Source organism: Magallana gigas, chromosome 3 (assembly GCF_963853765.1).
Source record: "Magallana gigas chromosome 3, xbMagGiga1.1, whole genome shotgun sequence".
Lineage (NCBI taxonomy): Eukaryota > Metazoa > Mollusca > Bivalvia > Ostreida > Ostreidae > Magallana > Magallana gigas.
The window spans coordinates 57,315,162-57,337,823 of record NC_088855.1 but is presented as its reverse complement, the minus strand read 5'-3'; the positions used below and the strand labels follow the sequence as shown (position 1 = coordinate 57,337,823).

The 22,662-nt window shown below is 36.5% G+C and overlaps 1 protein-coding gene across 4 annotated transcripts; it reads right to left on the bottom strand.

Moving 5' to 3' along the window:
* Positions 1–2,353: 2,353 nt before the first annotated feature.
* On the bottom strand, positions 2,354–20,370 carry LOC105321497 (septin-5). Of its 4 annotated transcripts, none has more exons than XM_066080581.1 (14): positions 20,296–20,370; positions 16,568–16,668; positions 15,453–15,646; positions 7,014–7,107; positions 6,710–6,799; positions 6,161–6,284; positions 5,843–5,977; positions 5,230–5,347; positions 4,573–4,674; positions 4,390–4,486; positions 4,253–4,304; positions 3,935–4,039; positions 3,310–3,388; positions 2,354–2,851 (listed from the first exon to the last, which is right to left on the bottom strand). In XM_066080581.1, exons 2-14 carry the CDS (start codon positions 16,617–16,619, stop codon positions 2,771–2,773), a joined length of 1,323 nt encoding a protein of 440 aa, XP_065936653.1. In that variant the 5' UTR covers positions 16,620–16,668; positions 20,296–20,370; the 3' UTR covers positions 2,354–2,770. The 4 variants fall into 4 exon arrangements, with proteins under 4 accessions (XP_065936653.1, XP_065936654.1, XP_065936655.1 ...); XM_066080582.1 differs by having other exon boundaries at positions 16,568–16,665; XM_066080583.1 differs by having other exon boundaries at positions 15,537–15,646; positions 20,296–20,355.
* Between the last annotated feature and the right edge of the window lie 2,292 nt (positions 20,371–22,662).

The following is a 22,662-nucleotide window of genomic DNA, read 5'->3' as shown; positions in this document are numbered from 1 at the left end:
ATGACACCAGAGCGGTATGGAAAACTGCTATTCAATGGAATCTCTCTCTCTCTCTCTCTCTCTCTCTCTCTCTCTCTCTCTCTCTCTCTCTCTCTCTCTCTCTCTCTCGTTATCGTAAAAAAACAGAACAATGTGTATAGGGTAAAGTCTTCGGTTTGATTTATCAATTAATGAAAATTTATTTGAGCAATTATTATCCTGAATAATTTCTGACATATAACTGAATGCACGTGCAATGCTTTGCATCTATTAATGCTCGCCCACAACTCTAACATCAATCATACTGCATCCTAAATAATGAAAGTAGCATGTCAAAGATAAGTAAAAATCTCTCTCGAAAACGAGGGCTTGATTCTTAGTTTTGATTCTCGGAGGGCCGGTAAATATTCCAATTTTTTTCAATGGTCAAGGACAGGCGGTTTTTTTCTTTATTCAATTTAAACAATAAGCTTATTATATTTTGGAGACGATTGTACTAGCTACAATTCCCTCCCCCCCCCCCCCCCCCTTCGTCCAAAATCTCACTGACAACCAGCTGGTCAATTCTTTACAGTCTTGCATCACAGACGTCTATTCGAGAAATGCACTAAAACTGCACATGCTTTTTTTGTTTCATAATTTTTACGAATCACGTGGGTACGATGGTCATAATACATGTACATGATTTTGAAATACGATAGGCGCGTATAAGGGAATTCTTGGTTTGGGTCAGCCTACCCTCTCCGATTGTGGGATTGAGACAAGCCTTTGAGAATTCTAATATAACAAAATATATATCATAATTAATATGAAAACAACACTTCAGGTGGCTATTTTTTCCTACATAAATGAAATCAACGTGTTATGTGAGGCTTGATGACGTCATTGATAAATCCATTCTCACCCTATGTATAAACCCACAGGAGGGTGTTGAGGGTGTGAATGTGTCATATAGTATAATTAATACTTAGTTAATAAGTTTCACATAATAACTTTTCTCTGTTACCTCTGCCCTCTGTCTGTTCCCCCTCTCTCTCTCTCTCTCTCTCTCTGTTCCACTGACACACTGACACACATTAAGATCCCGGCCGTTGGGATCAGTTACTACTGATGTAAGAAGTCTTAGATTTCTCCCATTGTAATCCTGTATCAAATGTACACTTTATTTCTCCTGATTGTAAGGCAATATAATGTACTTGTTGTCTCCCAGTTACATGTATGTAGCCTAGGTATTACTTACATGTCAGAATCGGCCAACAAACCTCACTATGAGTATCCACCTATCATACAAGTAACTGCAGCCAACCAACGTGCAGTTTGGTTCTTTTTCTCATAAATCGATTTCAGTATTAGAAATTCTTCAGATCTGTAGCAAGAAATTATTCGCTCATGTTACAGACATTTACAATATGAAATATGTGGTGAAACAAACAATTAAAACTTGATGAAACAAAATGGTGATTTTCAGATCAAATCGTTTTAAAGTAAAAGACGAATCATGTGTCCAGGGTTATTTGTCGTGTAGTTGAAATCATTCAGAATTTACTGTGACAGAATTCTATTTCATAGAACAGGGGACCTGCCAATAGACTATGATACCAAGGATAACGCATCTACAAGCTGAAAATAGTAACATGGTTTGTGTATCCTACCGGCGGTCACTTTGTTTTCATTGCATCAGAAATCGAAATAAAACATCATAAAAATGTGTTTTGTTAAATAATAAATGGGATATAAGCTGTAATATTAAAATTAGCTGAAGGTTATCTTTTTTCTAATGAATGAAATGAAATATGATATAAATCTAAAAATATTTCTCAATATCAAAATAAAATTAAATTCCCTACAGCATTTTACCTTATGACCTGCAGGTCATTTGTCACTTGCTTTTATTCGATAAGTATATTCAGCGATTCTCTCATTGTAAACATTTGTTATTTAACATAATCAGTGAGGTCCTTCCTTTACTGGAAATATCATCAACGGTTATCACTTTTATACTGCCTTTAAAAAGATGACCATTGGGGAGGATGCAGTTGGCTTCTATTTACATAACCAAACATATGTAGAAGAGGGGATACCCCGCCCTTAAGTTACCATTGTGCTTGTCAGCTTCTATAAAGAAACATACTTCAAACAATTTTATGTGCGATGTATAAATTTTAAAATGTTAAATTTCAAATATAAGCCTGCTCCTTCTTATAACAAAACATGAATTAAACTTCATTTCTGTATTGTGTCAAAATCCAGACAAAATCCTTCCTAAATATTAAATGAAGTAGGATGATCTCTCTCTCTCTCTCTCTCTCTCTCTCTCTCTCTCTCTCTCTCTCTCTCTCTCCACACTTCTGAATCAAAGAAAGACAACTTCCTGTAAATGTCTAAAATTCATAATCAATTACATATTTATTTCCCTTGAATAATTAATGTATAAATGTACTAATTGTTTAAATAAAATGTACACTAAATGACAGTAGGAAGACTGTACACTATTCTGACATATGTTACGTTACATGCTTATACACGGAGCACATAGTGCTGCTTCACAGTCCACTGATTGCTAAAATGTACCAATCCTCTAGCCCATCAGCAGCACAGAGAAAGGCCTGAGGATTTTTAAAAAGTGTCTATGTACAGCCACAAATGTTTTTAGTCCTTAAAACGAATATGCAAGATGAAGAACACATTTGGAATGCTAGTTTAGTTCACTGAGTTATTTCCCTTGGTGGCTGATCACTCCCCCCTTCCTTTGTGGGTCCCCGTTCTTTGGTTGTTGCTCTATGTGATCGCACTAGGTCCCGTTGACCGGGGTCCGAGGGTTGGTCTGTAGCTGGGCCTGCATCTTGGCTAACATCTCCTGCATTCGTTGTATCTAGAAGAAACAAACGCTTCCAAACTTACATCAGCAATAAATTATTTGTATGAATTAAGGTGAAATGGGACACCTCCATGTTGTGACATATTATTAATCGAAATAAACAATAAAATCAAATGTAATTATTTAAGTAGTTTCTTTCTCAGTATTGTTACCTAACAGCGTAACGCAGTGGGTTCACTACGGATTTGTAAGTCATGAGTTCTTATTTCGCTGCCCTCTAAGTTTTGTCTTGTATTTTCAAAGAAACTTTTTCAATACCATATAAGTGATAAACAAGAAATGCAAAGGGAAGCAATTTTACATGTAATTTTGTTTCTTAGTTACAGTTGAGTCGAAATTGAGGAGAAAATGGAAACTATTTAGGATCAATACCGTTACAGTAGATCTACAAGAAGTTAATAGAATGGATCAGAACTCATCCACTCATAAGCTATGTAACTTTTGTGACATACCTCAGCATCTTTCTGAGCAATCAGATTGTCTGTGTCCTCCATTTTTCCAGGATTTAGCATGGACTCTCTCTTCAGTTTCCTTCAAAAATCCAAATTCGAGCATTCAATTTTGAGATGTGAAAAAAGATATGGAAATTTTGGTATGGAAATATATAATGTTACATTTTCCTGTTTGTTTATTGGTGAAACCAATTAAAACCTATAAGAGTTTGTTGAAACTCATGAAATTTACATAAAAAGATTTTTTTTTAAAGTTTAACAATGAATTATACATCATTTACATTGTCAGATACTTGTTGGGTTTATTCAGTAAAGAATATGATCAGCATGAGTAAGTACTGTTTTAGTTTTAATGTTTAGCACTAGTATGTACTACTGTTGATTCCTTATTTTACGCAAGTACTTAATTCCACAATTCAGTCATTTCCCATCAAATTGCGAGAGCATAAAATTGCGAATGCTGAATTTTTATCATAGTTTCATGTTGTTTACATATGTCCAAAATATAAAAGTGAGATTTTAAAATTCGCTTGATGTGCTTCTCGCGATTTTACGCGGATATTAATTCCTCGTGTTTAAATAGGAATCTACAGTATCTGACTTTATACAGGTGTGCAGGACTCACATTCTCTCCCGGGTCGACTGCTTCATCTGTTCCGCCAGGTGCTCCGCCCTGTAGTTCTCGTAATGGATGTCTGACGTAATGTCCTTCAGATCCTGCATGTGGGTGCTGTAATGTCATGGATAAAATGATTCAAATGTCATTAATTCTAAGACATTACATTGTAATAACAAGAAAGCATAAGCATAATGTATAATGAAAATAAAGCATGATTACAATGATATGGTAAAAGATGGAGTGCAATGTAATGAAGAATGACCTTGGCTTCAATGACCAATAAGCAAAGACTCATGTTCTAGCTCACTTTATGGCTGTACTAACCTGATCAACATCTGACGAAGCTTTACAAAATCACAATGGGCGGGATTCTCCACTGAAAGGAAACAAAAGTCTGTGTAAGGAACGGATCATGAGTTAATTACAGTCTCTCGAATATCGTTAATCACCGCCCCGCTCACCTTCCACGATTCCCCACTGGTACATCCGACCTCTGACCTTCTTGCCTGCTACCTCTACCACCGTGTTACTCCCAACCACCGCAAACGGTATGGCTGACTGCAAAAATAATTTTTTTTAAAAGTTACTCATCAAAGTACAGGCTTGATCTGGTGACCTTGATCTATGACCTTGGTGAGACTGACCTTCAACTCTCTATCCTGCTGCTTGAACTCCTCGTCTTCATCGCTGTCACACTCGGGGAACTTGTAAATGTTAATATGGTTCTCCTCGATTTGTTCCATGACCTATAAATAAAAAAATTAGATAAGAAAGATAACTCAGTATATCATACCCAATGAATAGAAATAAAAAAAGATCTAACAGAGAATATCACTTCCTCATCAATGAATATATGTTAGGATAATAGCAGAAGTCTTATGGGGAATTTCTCAAGTCTCATCTCAAGTAATTGATATACATGTATATATCTGTTTTAGATTTGTCTTTGTTACTAAAATCGGGACATCAATATGGTTAATGGTAACAATTAATATATTCAGTGATAAACTGTATAACCTTGTATTCACATATGGCAATTTTGTGAAAATGAACTAAATATGTTATGTTGTTTATTTGCACGGTCTTATAAGTTTTTAAAGCATACAGTAGCCATTTTGATTGATTTTCTGCATCTTTAACTTTCAGATATAAAAATGAGACCACAAAAAATAGTGACAAAAAGCAGAATCATAACAGAAAATTGATAAGTGCTAGTGGTAATGTGACCAGCAACAAATTTTTTTCTGGCACTATGAGCTTGTTACTGAATCTGAATGGGTGACAAAGAGCCCTGTCACTACCTTGTTCTTGAGGTGGGACCGCTCCTTTGGTGTCAGGGTGTCAGACTTGGCGATTAGTGGGATGATGTTGACTTTGTGGTGCAGCTTCTTCATCATAAATACATCGATTGGCTTCAACCTGCAAACATCATGTATAAGTATTGATAAAGTAAGGTAAATTGATAAGAATGATATAACAAATTATTAAGAAATTTAAAAATCAATTTAAAAAGTTCATTAGGATATGAACTTAGTTGACATGATCAAATCCTTATATTTATGTTTGAAAAAGACAAATTGTTCAGAATTAATTGTTAAAATTACTGAGATTTTATGTTCACAATAATCCAACCAACAAGCGATAAGCGTATGCTATGATCTTTGTGACGTCATGTAAAATTTCAAACAGAATTGCTGTTTATTAGTTATATATGTATTTACATTTAAGAATGGCAAACCGTTCAAAATCATTAATATAACGATGATTTTATGTTTACAATATTGCAACCGGTCGAGCAAGTGTGTGCAGTTATCATTGTGAAGTCATGAAAAAGTTGATACAGAATTGAATATTTTCGCTATTCTATAGGTTCACATAAGGAAGCATATTTGTAGATGTAGATATGAAGATTACCCATGGCCGTATGGAGATATGAAGTACAAACAGCAGTGAACTCGACTATCCTGGATGTTTTTTCTGTTGACCCCGCTCTCAGCCTGGTAGTACTGCTCAAACTGTCGGTCCACGTAGTCAATGATTGGCTGCCATCTATCAGAACGCAATCAGACATCTCAATTCATCTCTGTTTCACGTACCTTACAATTTTTTTTAGTACATATGTTTTACAAAACCATATCTCTTAACTCATTTGCTTTTAATAGCTTACGATTTCTCTTTATTTATGATTTTTTATGTAACTTTTTATTTCTTTTTACATGTAGCAAAGCTTACGATTTCTCTCCATTGAGCGCCTCGCTGAAGCCAGGCGTGTCCACCACAGAGAGACGAACTTTGACCCCTTTTTCCTCAATTTCTAGCTGCTTTCTCTCTATGTCCACTGTCTGCTCTGCATTGTCTGTAACAAAGAATGTTAACAATATGAAAGAAATCGAAGTTTACATACTATCTGAACAGGCTCTAATGAATCAATACCCCCTTAATTTTCAGTCTTTTCCCTTAGTCTGTTGCGTTGACATAAATGTACCAAAAAACAGGTTCAAGGCAATTGGTATAATAATGATCATTTTGCACAGAAACTTTTCAGTTGATTCTTTGCTTGATTAATGATGCACAAGTATACTAAAAGTGAAATGGCCAATCGGAGGAGCGGATCTATAAGTATATTAAAAGTGAAATGGCCAATCAGAGGAGCGGATCTATAAGTATATTAAAAGTGAAATGACCAACCGGATGAGCGGATCTATAAGTATATTCAAAAGTGAAATGGCCAATCGTCGGAGTAGATCTATTAGAATGGCCAAACGGAGGAGCAGATCTTACCCAGTATGTGGTTGGGGAACTTCCTGTCTTTGTATAGGTCGGTCAGAAATAGGCTGTTGATTAGTGTGGACTTCCCCAGCCCTGTCTCCCCTGGAAAGGTAAGTTAAAAATGGTCCATCAGTACTAACAAAATAACATCCATCTACTATCACAAGTCAAAACATGGTCGACCTTCATCAGCGTATTGTTTAGTCAAGTGTTGTCAAAAATACATAACTTGCATACCTTGATAAAATTAAATTTCTGATGCATATATAAAATATTTAAAGTGTCTTTGTATTGATAAATGAAAATGGATTCTAACCTACAACCATAAAGGAAAACTCAAAACCCCGCTTGACTGCCTTTCTGTGTACCTGATCTGGTAGTGTGGCAAACCCAATGAATTCATCATCCTCCTGTAAATTCAAAATAATTGATATTAAAATCTTTTTTTTTTTTTTTAATTCAAGTGTAGGTCTTTCAGGCTTGAGCAAGAAAATAATTTAATTAATATTCCTATTTTTACCATACTGATATTTCTTGAATAATCATTATGATTTTATGATCATAAAAAAGGGTTAATTAACCCAAACAACTGAAGATTAATTTGAACCTGCTTGTTGAACTTTTTAAAGTTATGTACAACAGACAGGGAATTAGCAGAGTTGTTACCAACTATAGAAGAAGACCTAGTGAATTCCTGGGGACTTTGGGATTAACCTATATTCAATTCACATCCACATAATCCCCATCTATGACTGGGTTGAATGCTGTCTGTCCCTCAACAGTGTCTACCCCCCTCCATAACTCTGAAGTACACGAAGTTGTTTGTACGACAGAATTCTATACTGAGTATATATGTAGACTTATCTACAGACCCGTGTTGTGTTAAAGTGTTGATCTGTAAAATCTTTAGTTCAAAACAGTTAAATTGACTGGAAAGATACAAATCAAATATACCTTTCCTAAAAATTTCACCTATCTAATGACAAATTTACCCAGAGTCGTATGTACACTGCGATCATAAATGTAGCTAGGGATAGCCAATCTCATACCTGACCCTGTCTACAAAACCCTTTATTTATCTAAAAAATACAGATAGATATTCAAAATGAAATTCTTTAAGTGTTGACAGGGTTCTTTCATTGTATCATCATCAAAAGGAGTGCCCCGTCATTGCTGGCTGACCTATGACCCCGGAGTTTCATTAAAGTGTCACCTATTGGCTGTAGTGTATGAACTACGGTAAACCCCTCATTACCTCCGGCACAAGATAAAAAACAAAATAACCAGGGTCTGATGAATGTTTGCCGATGCTTCCTCTACACTATCATCTGATGATCATTCTTCTAGTGTTATAAAGTTTACATATACTAACTCTAGATCAACCAAATAAACTAAATTAAACCTGTTCAATATATGAAAATTGTTCAAACTTATTAAAAATTGTATTTTTAAAAACCAGGAAGCGACATATTCTGATTATGCTAAATATCTGTGTCCTGAATTTTCATCAAACCATACACACAAACCGTACATGCATGTACCTACAAAACTGTTGCACTGAGTAAATTCAATTACTCTGGCTAGTTTGTCATCAAACTTTGTGCAGATTATGAGCATTAATTCTGCTGTTAACCTCTAACATATTCATTTTAATTTTATATACAGTACAAATATTTCAGATCTTTGATATTTTAGACTGCATCAATAGATATACAATATTGTATATACACCGACCAGGCCATTTATTTCTGGCATTACTTTGTTAATCTGGTAGCTGATGCAGGCTAAATTTTCACTCAATACTGGCTGTTTCAGTGGTATATAGGGAGCAGTCATTATTGCCCATGTACAAATTTGACACCTCCCTCACATTCCAGAGACCCTGAGCAATGGTCCCAGCTAGGACAACTACACAGAGCTATTGTACTGGTCCCCATTAAAGTAGTCCCTGGCCTTGTCACATTGACAGGCCTTGTAATTACAGCTGCTACTGGACTCTGGATATAAAACTGTCGCTGTTCCTACTCCAAATACTAAAGGGGACGATAATTACAGCAATCGTCATAGCAACAGACTGATTCCTTAATTCTTCTCGTTCAAGTCTTAATCCATCTCTAACTGGCTTTTAATGCCATTCATTATCTACTGTTTTGTTATATTATCTCTCTATCATATTTTGACCTTTTGACCTTGTAACATTAGCCAAAGTCACGACTGACTTTAATCCGCTACACTGCTAGATTCCAGAGGTGGGAAATTTTTTTTACATCCAACTGTAACATGAAATTAGGATATCATTTTTACAACAATAAATAAAATGGCTAGCTGCCACAACATCCAGGTCTGGAATCCGGTAACTAGATGCCAGGGAGTGTTGAGTGGGTTGTGTGTCTCAAGGTCACCTTCACATCGGTCCACCCCGGCTAGAAACATCTGATTTCTAGGCTAGAGACATGTCAGAAATTTTATCTGATAATTCTTTTCTAAATATGCACAAATAACTCTGAAATCTTATGAAAAAATCACAAATACAGTAATTCTTAGATAGATAAAAGAGGAAGTTCAAAACACACAAATTTATCAAGGGATTTGGTGCTTTGAAATAAGTGACAAAAACATGGTAGGTAATTGGTGGCTATAATTAGGTCACTCATCTTAGTAATGACCAGTAGGTGTTAAGCTGTCATGTTTGATGGACTGGTGGAATTCTGATCAAAATAGGCAGTGGGGCCCTGAAGTCTGGCCATGCTAGTCTGCCAGAGTTCCCAGTACTCTGTGTCACCCATCACCAATGATTGACCACTGTTCTATGGTGTTTACCTGTAATTAATACTGATTCACACCTGGAAAATGCCATTCTGCCAACAGTTTTATCACTGACCACACAAAGTTTACCTTAAAGGGCTCTTTTAAGTTATAAACACAAAATCAGCACAGATGGGAGACTTCATCATTTTAAACTGTTGCTTTAAGCCCAAGATAATCGTAAGATGATGTCTTTATCAAATAATTCATAATTGAAACTGCCCAATTTTATCTTGTATAGCCTACAGCAATCTGACTTGGCTCAGATAAAAACTGGTTTCATTCTGGCTGTGTGGGGCAGTACTACAGTCAAATACAGTACATCATATAAGTGCAAAATAATGATGAAACTATTGTAAGAAAATACACAGTCACGTTTTTATATTGGGACACCTTCTGGTAACTCGTCTGTCAAATGATATCAGCTCTCAATGAGTAAGTACTTTGATGTGGTATACTGCTTGGTAAGAGCACTGCCTTAGAACTGACTTAACTGCTAGGGAGTACACTCACCACTTTCTTTGGTTCCAGAGAGATTCGTCTGGTCAGACGCCGCTCACGTTTTGTTTCTTTTGTCCCCGTCTCCTTGACTGCATCCGTCTCCCCAGACTCCCGCGCTACCACGGTCAGTGGTTTACGCCCTGCACTGGAAGAACTGCTGCTTCTTCTTGGGGGACGAACAGGGGACATAACTGATCCATCCCCTACCCCAGCACCTTCAACAGACCGATCCACTGACCTTGACCCCAAATCAGTGGCCCCAAATGACCTTGATGCTGTGAGTTGTCTTTCCTGCACTATTTTAACTTCCTCCTCTACGACTTTTGCTGGGTAGTTCTGATTAAGGTCTTTATCACTCTGTCCAGAAGGAGACGGCAGTCCTTCACACCGAGATTCCCTCTCCCCTGATGAGGTTATAGCGGTGGTTGGGGTATCTGAGGCAGGTTGTGTGTTGCTAGTCTTTGGTGTGTCATACAGTGGGTCTGTGGGGGACAGAGACAGGGGTGAGGTGGGGTAGACTTGGGACCGCGGTCTGTCATAGATACGACGCCCCCTCTCCTCCTCATGGTGGTGGACCCCGTTCTCTCTGTGGTGCCGACCTATGATTGGCTGGGCAGAGTATTTGACCCCTGAACTCGTCTCATACCGCCCAAGACTGTGGATCTTGGACTCGCTGCCAGCCTGGTCATTTGGAAGCTGAGTGGATCCAATTGGTGAATGCGACCAGCAGTTCTTAGAGTTGTCGTTGCTCAAGAGTTTCCGAGGTCGTAGGATGGAGGCTGCTGAGGGATCAGACTTGGTAGGGTTGGGACTAGGCTTCAGTGAGGAGGTACTCAGCGAAAACTTGAAGGGACTGCGGAACTTCCTCTGGTTACTGTTGCCTTCCATGGCAAGGAGAAAGAAGTTTATTTACAACAGATTGTCTTATGTTGACATTCCTTCCACAATCAGAATTTAATTAAAACTGGTCCTCCATAGCTACTCCATTAAAGCCATATTAAACTCTTCAACACCATAGAACAAATTTCTTCAGCTGTGTTTCCTCACATTTTCCAGATTCATATCACTGGAGATATTTCTATCCAATTTTGTAAGAAGAGTCTCAGGTGTGTGCAGTCTCTATAAGGAGGAACCTCTCTGTTCACATTACCATCAGCCCTGAGCATTCACTGAACACACGGTACATGCATACATAACTGCTGGAGTGGCTGAGGCGGTAGAATGGCCACAGTCCGGCGGTCGGCTACAATCCGTTCCACGGTCCGATCGTCCGACCTGAATGAGCCTCTGTGTTGTAGATCAGTACCATATCATCGGTATTAAGACTTCTAATGATGCCCGCAGATAAACTACTACAAGCCAGGCCTCATTTACCTGTACACAGACCGGTCCATGTTTTTACCTATGTTATATACGTCTTATGGCACATTCCATTTTTATTAGATCAGAGTAAAAAGGTAATGTTGCAGTTTTTTGCATAATCACTGTTTACATGCGGTAATTTGCATACTTGGCCACATACAGATGTACGATGTATTAATGTATTTTTTACCAGCGCATTTTACTATATGGAGACAGTTTTGAATTTACAAAACTTTAACTTTCCGTAATATTTTACCTATTGCAAAATTGACTTTAAACCACGAAAATTATCCACAGAGAAGTGTGAATAAAATGTCACAAATACCAGTTTTTCTTCTAATTTTTTTTTTTTATTTCAAAGAAAATATCTTTTCAATCCCACCTCAGTTCACAAGAGGAAGCTTTTTCAAACGTAAAACTTCAAACTGCTTCATTTTTATTTGCCTCAATGTCCCACCGTGACTAAATACATGTACCTGTAGGAGCGAAGAGCCCCCGTGAGACATGTACATTACCATGACAATAATGATATTATCACAGATTATATCAATTTTTAATGACAGCAGACATTTGTGGGGAGCGAGGTGTGCTCTTTTTCCTGGGGTACATGTTCATTCTGTGTGGAAGATTGCCATCAGTGAGAAACTAAATCAATTCTTTTCTCAAACGATTGCCCATTATCTCGTTATGTGATAAGAAAACAGAATATTTTGGTGTAGATTTTTATTCTCATTGTACTTTGCTTTACTTTTTCCCCATTACATAAAAACAATCTTATTTTTCCTGTAGATTATATTTGTTTAAAACAAAGTTCTTTTATATTTTATAAAAAAGTCTGCAGGCATTGTTGAGATAACCAGACTTATTATGCATGCTCTTACAGAATTGTCCTCCAGTGCTTAGCTCAATAAGCGTCTTTTCAATCTGTAAAGGATGCCAAAGTTTTTTCAAAACACAAGATACTTGGAGCATGTAAACATAAACAAATACCTGTCTTACACAGGTGTGAACAGACCCGGTGACGGCCCATGCCCCCTGGCCGCCTACCTGGTCACTGGTACAGGGTCGACCTAATTCTTTGGGGAGAAATACACCAGCGGTGTTGGGGATGGGTCACTCAGGACTCTGTATTATGGCTCCCTGCTAAGAGAGACTATGGGCCTGACCTCAACCAAAAACAAGTACCTGTTTGTACAATGAGATGGCAACCACAGAGACCTATATACAGGTCCGAGATCTCTGGATTATAACAGTCTCTTGCTCCATTTAAAGATCCCAATACACACACCCCGATCTTCCTTTTGTGTTTGGCCACCTGCTTACAACATGATACAATTACAGTGTCTGATGAATGAACGTACTGAACAGAATCATTTGAAAAACTGCATTATGTTGCTGTATTGGTGTTAATAACTATATACAGTTGTTGTGGGAAGCCTAAACACTAATGATCTCAATATCATCGCTAAATGACGGAATTTGTCGAGAAGCCCAAGTATTTGGCATCTTCTGTCAGTCAGTTAAGTAAACATTAAAGAAATCCTTGCTATGAGACTGACTGACTACAGAAGGCCATTACAATGAGGGACCATTACCATGGGCTGACCTTACATCACACAGTCTCTGTACAGATGGAATCTCGTGATCCTCGGAGATAGGTCCAGTCCATCAGCTTGTTCAATCAGATAATACCACCCAAACATTGCCTACAAGTCTGTCAGATGATACCACCCAAATACCATGTACTTATATCAGGTCCATTAGACACGCAGTCAGATCAGTCCGTCAGGGTTACACCATACAACCGTAATACAACTGTATGATCCAAGACCTGATCCCGTCAATGTAAACAAACCACAGACCACTCTATCCACCTGATTCCAGATATTAGACAATGGTTACATGGCAATATTTCACAAGATTAAGAGACATCACCAGATCTCCTTGAAACAGTGACTGATAGAATGAAGACTTGTATGAAATGTACTCACGGATCTAAACATCACAGACAGCAGCCTCCTTCCCACACACACCGGCGGGCTCCGACAGAGAGGAAGTCTCGAGCCGTGATCTGTATTGATTTGTGATGAGAGCAGATCAATATCTGGCCAGGACTTTCACAGAACATGTATTCTCTGGTATTGATCTCTCGCAAAAAACACAGCGACACTTAGCTCCTCACATCTGTAGAGAGCTTGGAGGGGACTATATCAGATGATGAGGAGATTAATGAGGAATTAGGACACTATTTGTGTGGTCCTCACAGACAATACTGACAAACTGTACTATCAAGGTACTAAGACTTAGTTTTTACTTCACATATTTGATGTCTGAAAAAGCTGCGAGGCAAAAACTGACTCTGTAGAAGTCATCTCATTTATCATCGAGTTAATGAAGGTGGCTCTGGTCCTGTAAGCGAGGAATTCTACATGTAGTGGGTCCTCCCCTGCCCCTAGAGGAGGTTGTATTCAGTGCTTCAATGGTTGTTAAATCATTAGTGACTTTAGAACACCAGTGACCCTATGGGTCGATTATTGATTTTATCCAGTGTTAGACCAGGCCAAGGGAATGCAGAGATAGATACTGTTTATTCTTGTGTAATTTACATAAACAAGTCATTCCAAACACAAGCACACATACATATCTCTGAACTTACAGTCTTACTTGATTTTCCTTTTTTTTTGGGGGGGGGGGGGGGGGAGAAGGGGAGGGGCTTCTGAAAATGAGAATTTGTTGCATGGTTGAATTCATTTAAATTCATGTACCAATACTTAATTATGTGCATGTTTTATAAGGACACTTATGATATGCTCAATAAGATGTTTTCAGTAAGTCAATTTCCTGTCCAACCACGAGATTAAATAGATCAAGTGAACTGTGTACCGAGGACAAATCCTGGGTCAATGTTTGGATTAACATCCCCATCTCCTGAGTCTGTTTGTTCCTCTAAAGGGAAGCCCCTCCCGGCTAGAGCTACCTGTCTTTCCCGATAAGGGCACCTGACTAATTTACAGTAACAGCTACCAATGCCAGCTACACAGGTGCCCTGTCAAGCCTGACAAACAAGGACATTAGTTCTAATCAGTTTCCAAAAAACCGAATATTCAATTTACAAGCACTTTGGATATATTGTAGAAAAAATATATTTTTGTTTCCTGTCCAACAAATTGAAAGCATAAACAATTTGTTCCTGTTTAGCATAAAAAATTATTCTAAGTTAAAGTTTATAAGACAAATGTTTGTATAAAATTCGGTAAAAATCAGATGATGAGAGTGAGAGAGAGAGAGAGAGTGATTATCAAGGGAAATAACTCTCAAAGCGTCTTAGACTTACTTTTAGATGACGGACTGCTCTATTCATGATAAGTATACCCACACATTTAAAAAAAATAGCCCAAATGTTAAGAACAGACCACGTTAATAGGAGGAGCTCACAGACCACTCAAATCATTAGAATACCCATATTTATTCCCCATTCTTTAATTTAAAACCTCATCACAACATAACTTTGAATAGACTGTCACATTTAACTAATTCGGCTCATTATTAATGACATTTTTCTTAATTAACAAGACAATTTAATAAACAGATCTTGACAAGGCTTGAAATTCCGGGTGGTAAAGCTACACATCAGTGATCAAACCCAAGTCAGTACCCATCTACCCCTGAACTCTGGTCCCTGAACTCTGGCTGGTTGTTATTAGCACTAGCTTGTCTCCACCAAGCAAACTAACTGTCTATCTTTCTGTTGGTCTGTCTGTATGTTTGTCTGTCTGTTTGTTTGTCTGTCTGTTCAGCTGTCTGTCTGTATGTTTGTCTGTCAAGCTGTCTGTTTGTCTGCTGACCCTCAAAAATGTCCAGGCCTAATTAGAAATGAAATCTATATGATATTCCTCTGCATGTGTCAGAATGTCACTAAGCACCCTGACATCAGAGTCGTGTGATGTAATGTTACTTACAGATTGCTTGTCCTCAGAGTCGTGTGATGAAATGTTACTTACAGATTGTTTGTCCTCAGAGTCGTGTGATGAAATGTTACTTACAGATTCTTAATGTCCTCAGAGTCGTGTGATGAAATGTTACTTACAGATTGCTTGTCCTCAGAGTCTTGTGATGTAATGTTACTAACAGATTGCTTGTCCTCAGAGTCGTGTGATGTAATGTTACTTACAGATTGCTTGTCCTCCTCCAGTCTGGACAGCCCCGCATTGATGACCGTGTTGCTCTGCTTCACCTGTCTGTCAGCCATATCTGTCCGTCGTGATACGCTGCGAGCAGGTTCTACAATATATGACGGTTCTTGTAAGAGGTGTAACAAGGGGATGGCTAATTAATTGACAGAGTCTAACATAGAGAGCAATATGGTACTTTGTATACTACAACTCCATTCAATTTATTTATCAATTAATCGAGACCCTTAAAGGGCAACAAATATACAATTATTGCATGTTTTGTATTGTTTGATTAATCATTTGGAAAATGCCTCTGACCAGTTTCCATTTTGAATTCATATTTTAACTATTAAAGTCCTCTGAAAAGGCTGAGAAAACTACTTTTAATTGGCGTAATTGTGCATAAGACGATTTATAAGCTAGTGCAATTGTTATTTTGATGCCCAAGAAATGACTTCTAATCACAACATTTTTGATGAAAACTTTTATTATACAAAAGTAGATGCCTATGATAAAAGACTCTTGCAAATGTAAACATTACCAAATGAACTAAAATGTTGGAATGTACATGTAATATGGTATTATAAATGACAATTTCATTCATGTATTTTTAGTGGAAATGTTTTCCTTATTAAAAAGCTCCTACTTTATTTTTTTTTTTTTTGCTTCATTTTATTCAGTTTAGCAAAATTCTGAACACAAGTCAAATGCTGATTATTTTTTTGACAATTCCAACACAGGCATCATAAACAAATATCTGATGCATTAATCTGAGACTGATGTAGGAATCAAACTAAAAGTAGAGTTCAAAGTAATTAAATTTACTGTCAGCTGTTTTAATTGCAGGAAACAGTAGCTAGTCAATATTTGTGGGTGCACTGATAAGGAATTGAACAATCAGCATGAAGCATAAAGTAAATATGCTGACAGATGCAGCATGCAATGGCGGAGATTGCCAGAGCTCCCATAAAACTGCAAACCGATGCTTGAGAAATTTCAACAGAAGTATAATTAATTAAAATAAAATTACCTTGCTCTCGAAAGTGACTAAACTTGGGGTTCGCCATTAGGTTTTTAAACATTGTGGTATTCTGAATCTATTTCCCTCTTAAATGGTTACCATACTTCCTGCTAACACAAAACAGAAATAAATAATATTTCCTCAATTAGAAATCAATAATGCAAAAGGAAATTGATAAGCGGTGAGAACTTGAGACAATTCGCATCTCTTCAATGATTGTGATGGTCAGAGGAACTCTTGAGTTGACAATGAGATGAACGACTCGTGTATGACTCTATCATACACTGACAAGTTCAGACCATCACCCATCTCTCATGTGAATGGGCTGAGCATCTCATTCACTACAATGTATTGAATTGTCTTAAAAATGTAAAAATAAATTTTAGATTTCAGAGAGTACACCTGCAATACATATCCCCTGCTATTTTCATCTTTGAATTTAAACAATGCATTAAAAAAAAATAACTTGTGAGCATTTTCTCCAGACCAATTTATCATTTAGTCTGAAAGCTTCCAATCAAAGGGTCTGTCAGGTATTGGTTCATTAACATTGAAATGAAGCCAGATGCACAGAGTTTTGTGAACTCTGACCTTTTGTCCTATAAAAGAATACTAAAGTGACATTTATTCTGATCAAAGCTAACTTAAACATATCAAATTCTTTGTACTGAACAGAAGCTTTAAGGTAAAAAGACCATATTTTTTGCAGGTTAAAAGCTAATCAATCAATTACCTTTTTGATTTTTTCATTATAATTTAATATTTTATCGTATCAACTATCATACCATATTGTATCGAACCGTATCATCACAGGAACATTAATGAATTATGAACATACAAGTGTCAAAGAAGCCAACTTGATACAAAGAGAGTATCTATAATAGATCTGCTAACCATCTTGATCCTCTTCGTTTTTGTGAAAATACAGGTCAAATTCAGCATTCATGGGATATTAGACCTGCTCCAGGATCATGAAAGAATCTTAGACTTAAGTCTAAAATTGGACACTGTCACAGTGTCTCTTGAATAAAAATTCGGACATAATTCATAGGCTATCAAAAGTGTCTTAATATAATGCTGTTAATTACAAATTTCAATTGTCATATTATGATAAACAATCATTTTATGACCGACTGAATTTTGACTTAAGTCTGAAATTCCTTCATGATCCTGAGGCCTGCACTTAAAACTAGGAAGTATTCATTTAAGTCCTTGTCTAAGCAAGTAAGACCCTTGTTGTTATAATGCATCAAAGAACAAGTGCATTTAAGCTATAGAGAATGGGCCCTTTTTCAGTGCCGTTTTTATTTAGAAAATATCAACAAATTGCTTTTTTCTCGTAATAGTTAAGCACTGATGGATACTTCTGATTTATACACACGCTTAAATTTACAAAAATTAGCATACAGTTTAAAAAATTGAGGATTTTTAAATGCCTATAAATAATCTAAATACGGAAAAATCGAACCGAACCTACTTGACGCTATTTAAAACGTGTCAATGTTTTACAGTGAGCACATTTGACAAACGTTTACCTGGATAGAACCCACGTGATTGTTTGAAATAATTTATTCCATGCGTAGGTTCAAACATGGGTCACGCAGGTAATAGCTTTCGCTTGCTATAGGAAAAACCTCGAAATTTTCATACGTTTTTCATTTTTTAGATACCAGCCTAATGTAGTACAAACTTCTTACTTTCACAGGAGTTTTCTAAATGTAATGCGTATTTTGTCTTTTCCACAAGTTTGTACTCGATTAGGCTGACAGTAAACAAAGGCTTTGAAATGAATGCCCGTCCCCGATTTACTATACAAAATCACGAATGTCTGCTGACCCCTACTATGTTTTAAAGCTTCGTGCTTTTTATAAACAATAAATTCAGCGCTAAAATTTGTTAATTCTTATGGAATAGATATCAATAGATAATGTTAAGGGAAAAAATATGCTTAATTTGAATCTTTATTTTTTCACTTTTTACCGGGCACCATAAGTGCACTCGTCCTTTTTCCCATATGGATCAATCAACCATTTTTTTAAGTCTAAGTTTTTTCAGTAAACCTGCTTCCAAACTTTAACCTTATCAATAGTTTAGAAAATATAGGTAAAATACAGCATCTGAGGCATATTTCTATAGAAGCATGACTCCTGGTTAGGTTCAAATATGATCTATACATTCTGCGAAACGAGACCAACTCTAAATACTTGTTTGATTATCTCAAAATAATAAGTCATAGAAATCATTTGAAACACAAATGATGTCTCATCCTTATGTTGGGTTTGAAGTGTTAAACCCTTTCCTTAACTTTTAAACTGTTTATTCGTCCAAAATATACAGTGACAGGCCATGCAAGTAGAAGATGTATCCAAGTAAGTATGGTTGGTATGATGTATCAACATCACTGCACGTTTTGTACAAATAGGAACTTGATGCTTGGAAAGGAGACATTTTTCCAAAACTTTTACCTGCTCATTCTTTAACCAGCTCCTAAACTTTAATTCATTACATATATTTTTACCTGATCCTTAAACTTTAACCTACTCCTAAGCTTTAACCTGCTTCTAAAACTTTAACCACCTCTAAAATATTAACTTGTTCCTTAAACTTTAATATGCACCTTAAACTTAAACCTGCTCCAAAAACTTAAATCTGCCTCTAAAACTTAAACCTGATCCTAATACTTTAACCTGCTCCAAAAACTTTAACCTGTTCCAAAAACTTAAACCTGGTACTAATACTTTTACTTGCTATTAAAACTTTAAACTGCTCCTATTACTTTAAAGGAGCATGGTCACGATTTTGGTGAAATTTCATTTTTCCGTTTTTATTATTTACAATGCTTTAGGAATGTATTTCTAATGATCAAATGAAATTTGGTTGCCAGTCGATGAATTTTAACCAAGATACAGGGCTCACTATTCTTCGTCATGTAAACAAGGCTTGTGCCTTGTTTTTGTTTATATTGGTTCAATACACCAGTAAAAAGTCTTTTCCAAGCTGATTTGTCTATCTTCTTATTCATTTTAAGCATAAATAAACAGTTCCTAACTATTAACACATTCATTTGAGGTCTAAAACTGGAATTTTCACTACAACATTCAAAATGTAATAAAAGCTTAATATGTTTACAAATTGAAGAATTGTAAGCTCTGTAACTTGCTTATTACTTAACAAATGACACTCAAATTTTAGTTGCTTATTAAAAATGCCATACCTAAGCATTGTAAACATTAAAATCGAAAAATCATTCTCTACCAAAATCGTGACCATGCCCCTTTAACCTTCTCCTAAACTTTAACCCACTAATATTACTTTCACTTGCCCCTAAGCCCCAAATAAAATTCTCCTGCTTCAGAAGGCCTGAATTGGTTATGTATCAAGAAAATGTAGCATCTGAACAGAATCATTTGGAAATTGAAAAAAAAATTAGGTCTGTGATATTAATACTCATATCAGTCCCCCACCCCCATATTATGGGGGTGATATGAAAACAGCATGTTTTTAAAAGACCATATGCATGTAACATATGCAACCCTCCCCTTCAATAGACATATTGTTTCACACTGATAATACCATACCATGCATAGCTCTTGGATGAAAATGGGTTCAACACTTTGGTTAATCTAGCTGGTCTTATTGAGTGAATTTAACCCACAGAAAACAGAAGACCTGACCCTGGTCTGGTCACATTACAACTTGATCATTCTTAAAAATGAAAACTTATACAAGATACCTACCTCAATACAATGGACTTACAATGGGGTGGGCCTCATGGGTCGAACTGCAGTGTTTAGGTTCCATTAGCTCAGCACCTGTAATCATACAAAAACTTGTCTGAAAGTTATCTGCCTAATTGTAACTGATCCGTGTGCTAGATCTATTTCTGTGTTGTTCTGTTTTAGATGTTGTTTGAGATTTTTTTGCATTTGGTAAAAAAAAATTCTTTTTCTCTTTCTCAATTTAATTTCCACCTATGTTATATGAGTATGACGTTTTTAAATAAAGTACTACTTCACTGTTCATGAAGTTTTTTTTATGCAATGTATTGAATGAGTTAATAGAAAGTTTGGCATAAATTAAAATTTAATGTCTTGTGTCTTATTCGAGGGGGGGGGGGGGCATAAGACAACCCTATTCCCATACAGTATAAATTTTATTTCATATGAGAAACCCAAGACAGCATACCCAAACAATTGATTCATTTTTACATGTTCCTGAAACTTTTCCTTCCTTTCAATGAGGAAGTCATGAAGCCAGGACAAAATATGGAACTCGCTGAGCAACAGCAAAAGGCATGTCCATTATTTGTAATTTCCCATTTTGTGCTATCTGTATTAACCTGGCCTTGTTTTAACCAGCGATTGGACTTACTAGTGCAGTGAGCAAACAGGAAGTTCTGGCCAGACAATGCCTAAGTAACACTTAATTAATGGGTATTACCACAGTCGATGCAGTTGGTAATGAATTGCCTTCAATGTTAAGGAAGTATTTCAATTTCCAGGTACTGTGAGGTATAATATTGGTAGATGACCTTTGTTTCTTTCCATTTGACCATATGGTAGAGTCCCTAGCAATGTACCCTGAGCTAAAAACATCCTTATACCATATACCATAGACATATACCTACAAGATCTGATCTCTGAGATAACACAGCAAACAGGAATGGATACACATGTAAAAGTCACAGATGGGAATCTTTCTATATCACCCGGCCTTTCTCCTTCCTCATCCTTTCTCTTTTGTCAGCTTCATGAGCTTCACCTCTCCTTCCCTCTCTCTCCCTCTCTCTCTCTCTCTCTCTCTCTCTCTCTCTCTCTCTCTGACATGTTAACTTAACAAATAAATGTACATTTATTGTTTTTTTATATACAATAAATTTTCATAATAGTTAAGTAAACCACACATGATAAATGGAAAGTTCCATAAGTCAACTACTAGTATACAAACTGACTTCATGTATCATTAAGTGATAAAAAAAAAAATTAATATAAAGTCCTAAACATCTGCATTCCAATGCATTGTCAGTTGGTCAATGGTACCCAATTGTGGGTACATGCAGGCTTAGAGGTCAAATCAGGTGAGCAGTTCTATGCATGAGTACCACCTGGTCAGGACACAAAGAGATATACTGACTGGTCAGCTGTTTCTCCAGGAGGACACTAAATATCAAATCAATTAAACATGCACACAAATGCACATGCATGACTCACTGGCAAGCCAGCTCCAACTCACAGAATCATGTCACCTGCAAAGATCAATTAGTCTCAGGTGGCCTTTGTAATAAACGTTGTTTCCAATATGAAGAAAGGAAAAAGGCTCATTATTCTTTTAATTCAATATGGATCAGAGAAAAAATGCAATTATTTCTCGTCAGGTACAGTTGAATTGTATCAGTTCAAAGAATAACAATGGAGACTGAATTAAAGATTCCATTCGCTGCTGAAAAAGAAGGAAATGCTAATTACACAGACCTTTGACTCATGCTAGGTAGTTATAACTGCAGCCATGCAGAGCTGCATCTAATATATATGCTCTTTGAGACTGTCAATGACTACACAACAGTCACCCAGATCTAGCTAGGCATTCCCCATCAATATTCAATTAAAAACTATATGCATGCATTTTCTTTTGAATAATGCAGGCTTAAAGTTATATCTAAAAGGCCATTTTAAATACCCAATATTACACAGCAAATATCTATAAAATATACTACTTTTTTAAGTTATATATTTAAATAAGAACCTTTTATAAAATTTCTTTCATAGATTAATTGTCTCTTGTTTCAACAGAAAATTCTATTTTCTTACCTAAAAGTTTTCCAACCATCAATGAATCTGCAAGGCAATTCTTATGTTAGAATAAAAGCCCATCCGCTGTCCGACACATTAATGCACAAAAAGCTTCAAATGCCTTCCAGATTTCCTTTCATAATGCGCCTCACTAGTTACTCTTTTAACCCCGCAATTGTTAACAGTAATTATACAGTAATTATACAGAGGCTGACAAAAGCCAAGAGGTTATCAAAGGTTGATCTTCTGATCTACAGCGCACCTCCAAAAGTCGAGTCTCAGCAGAGAACATCAGCTGGCAACTTATTCACTGTA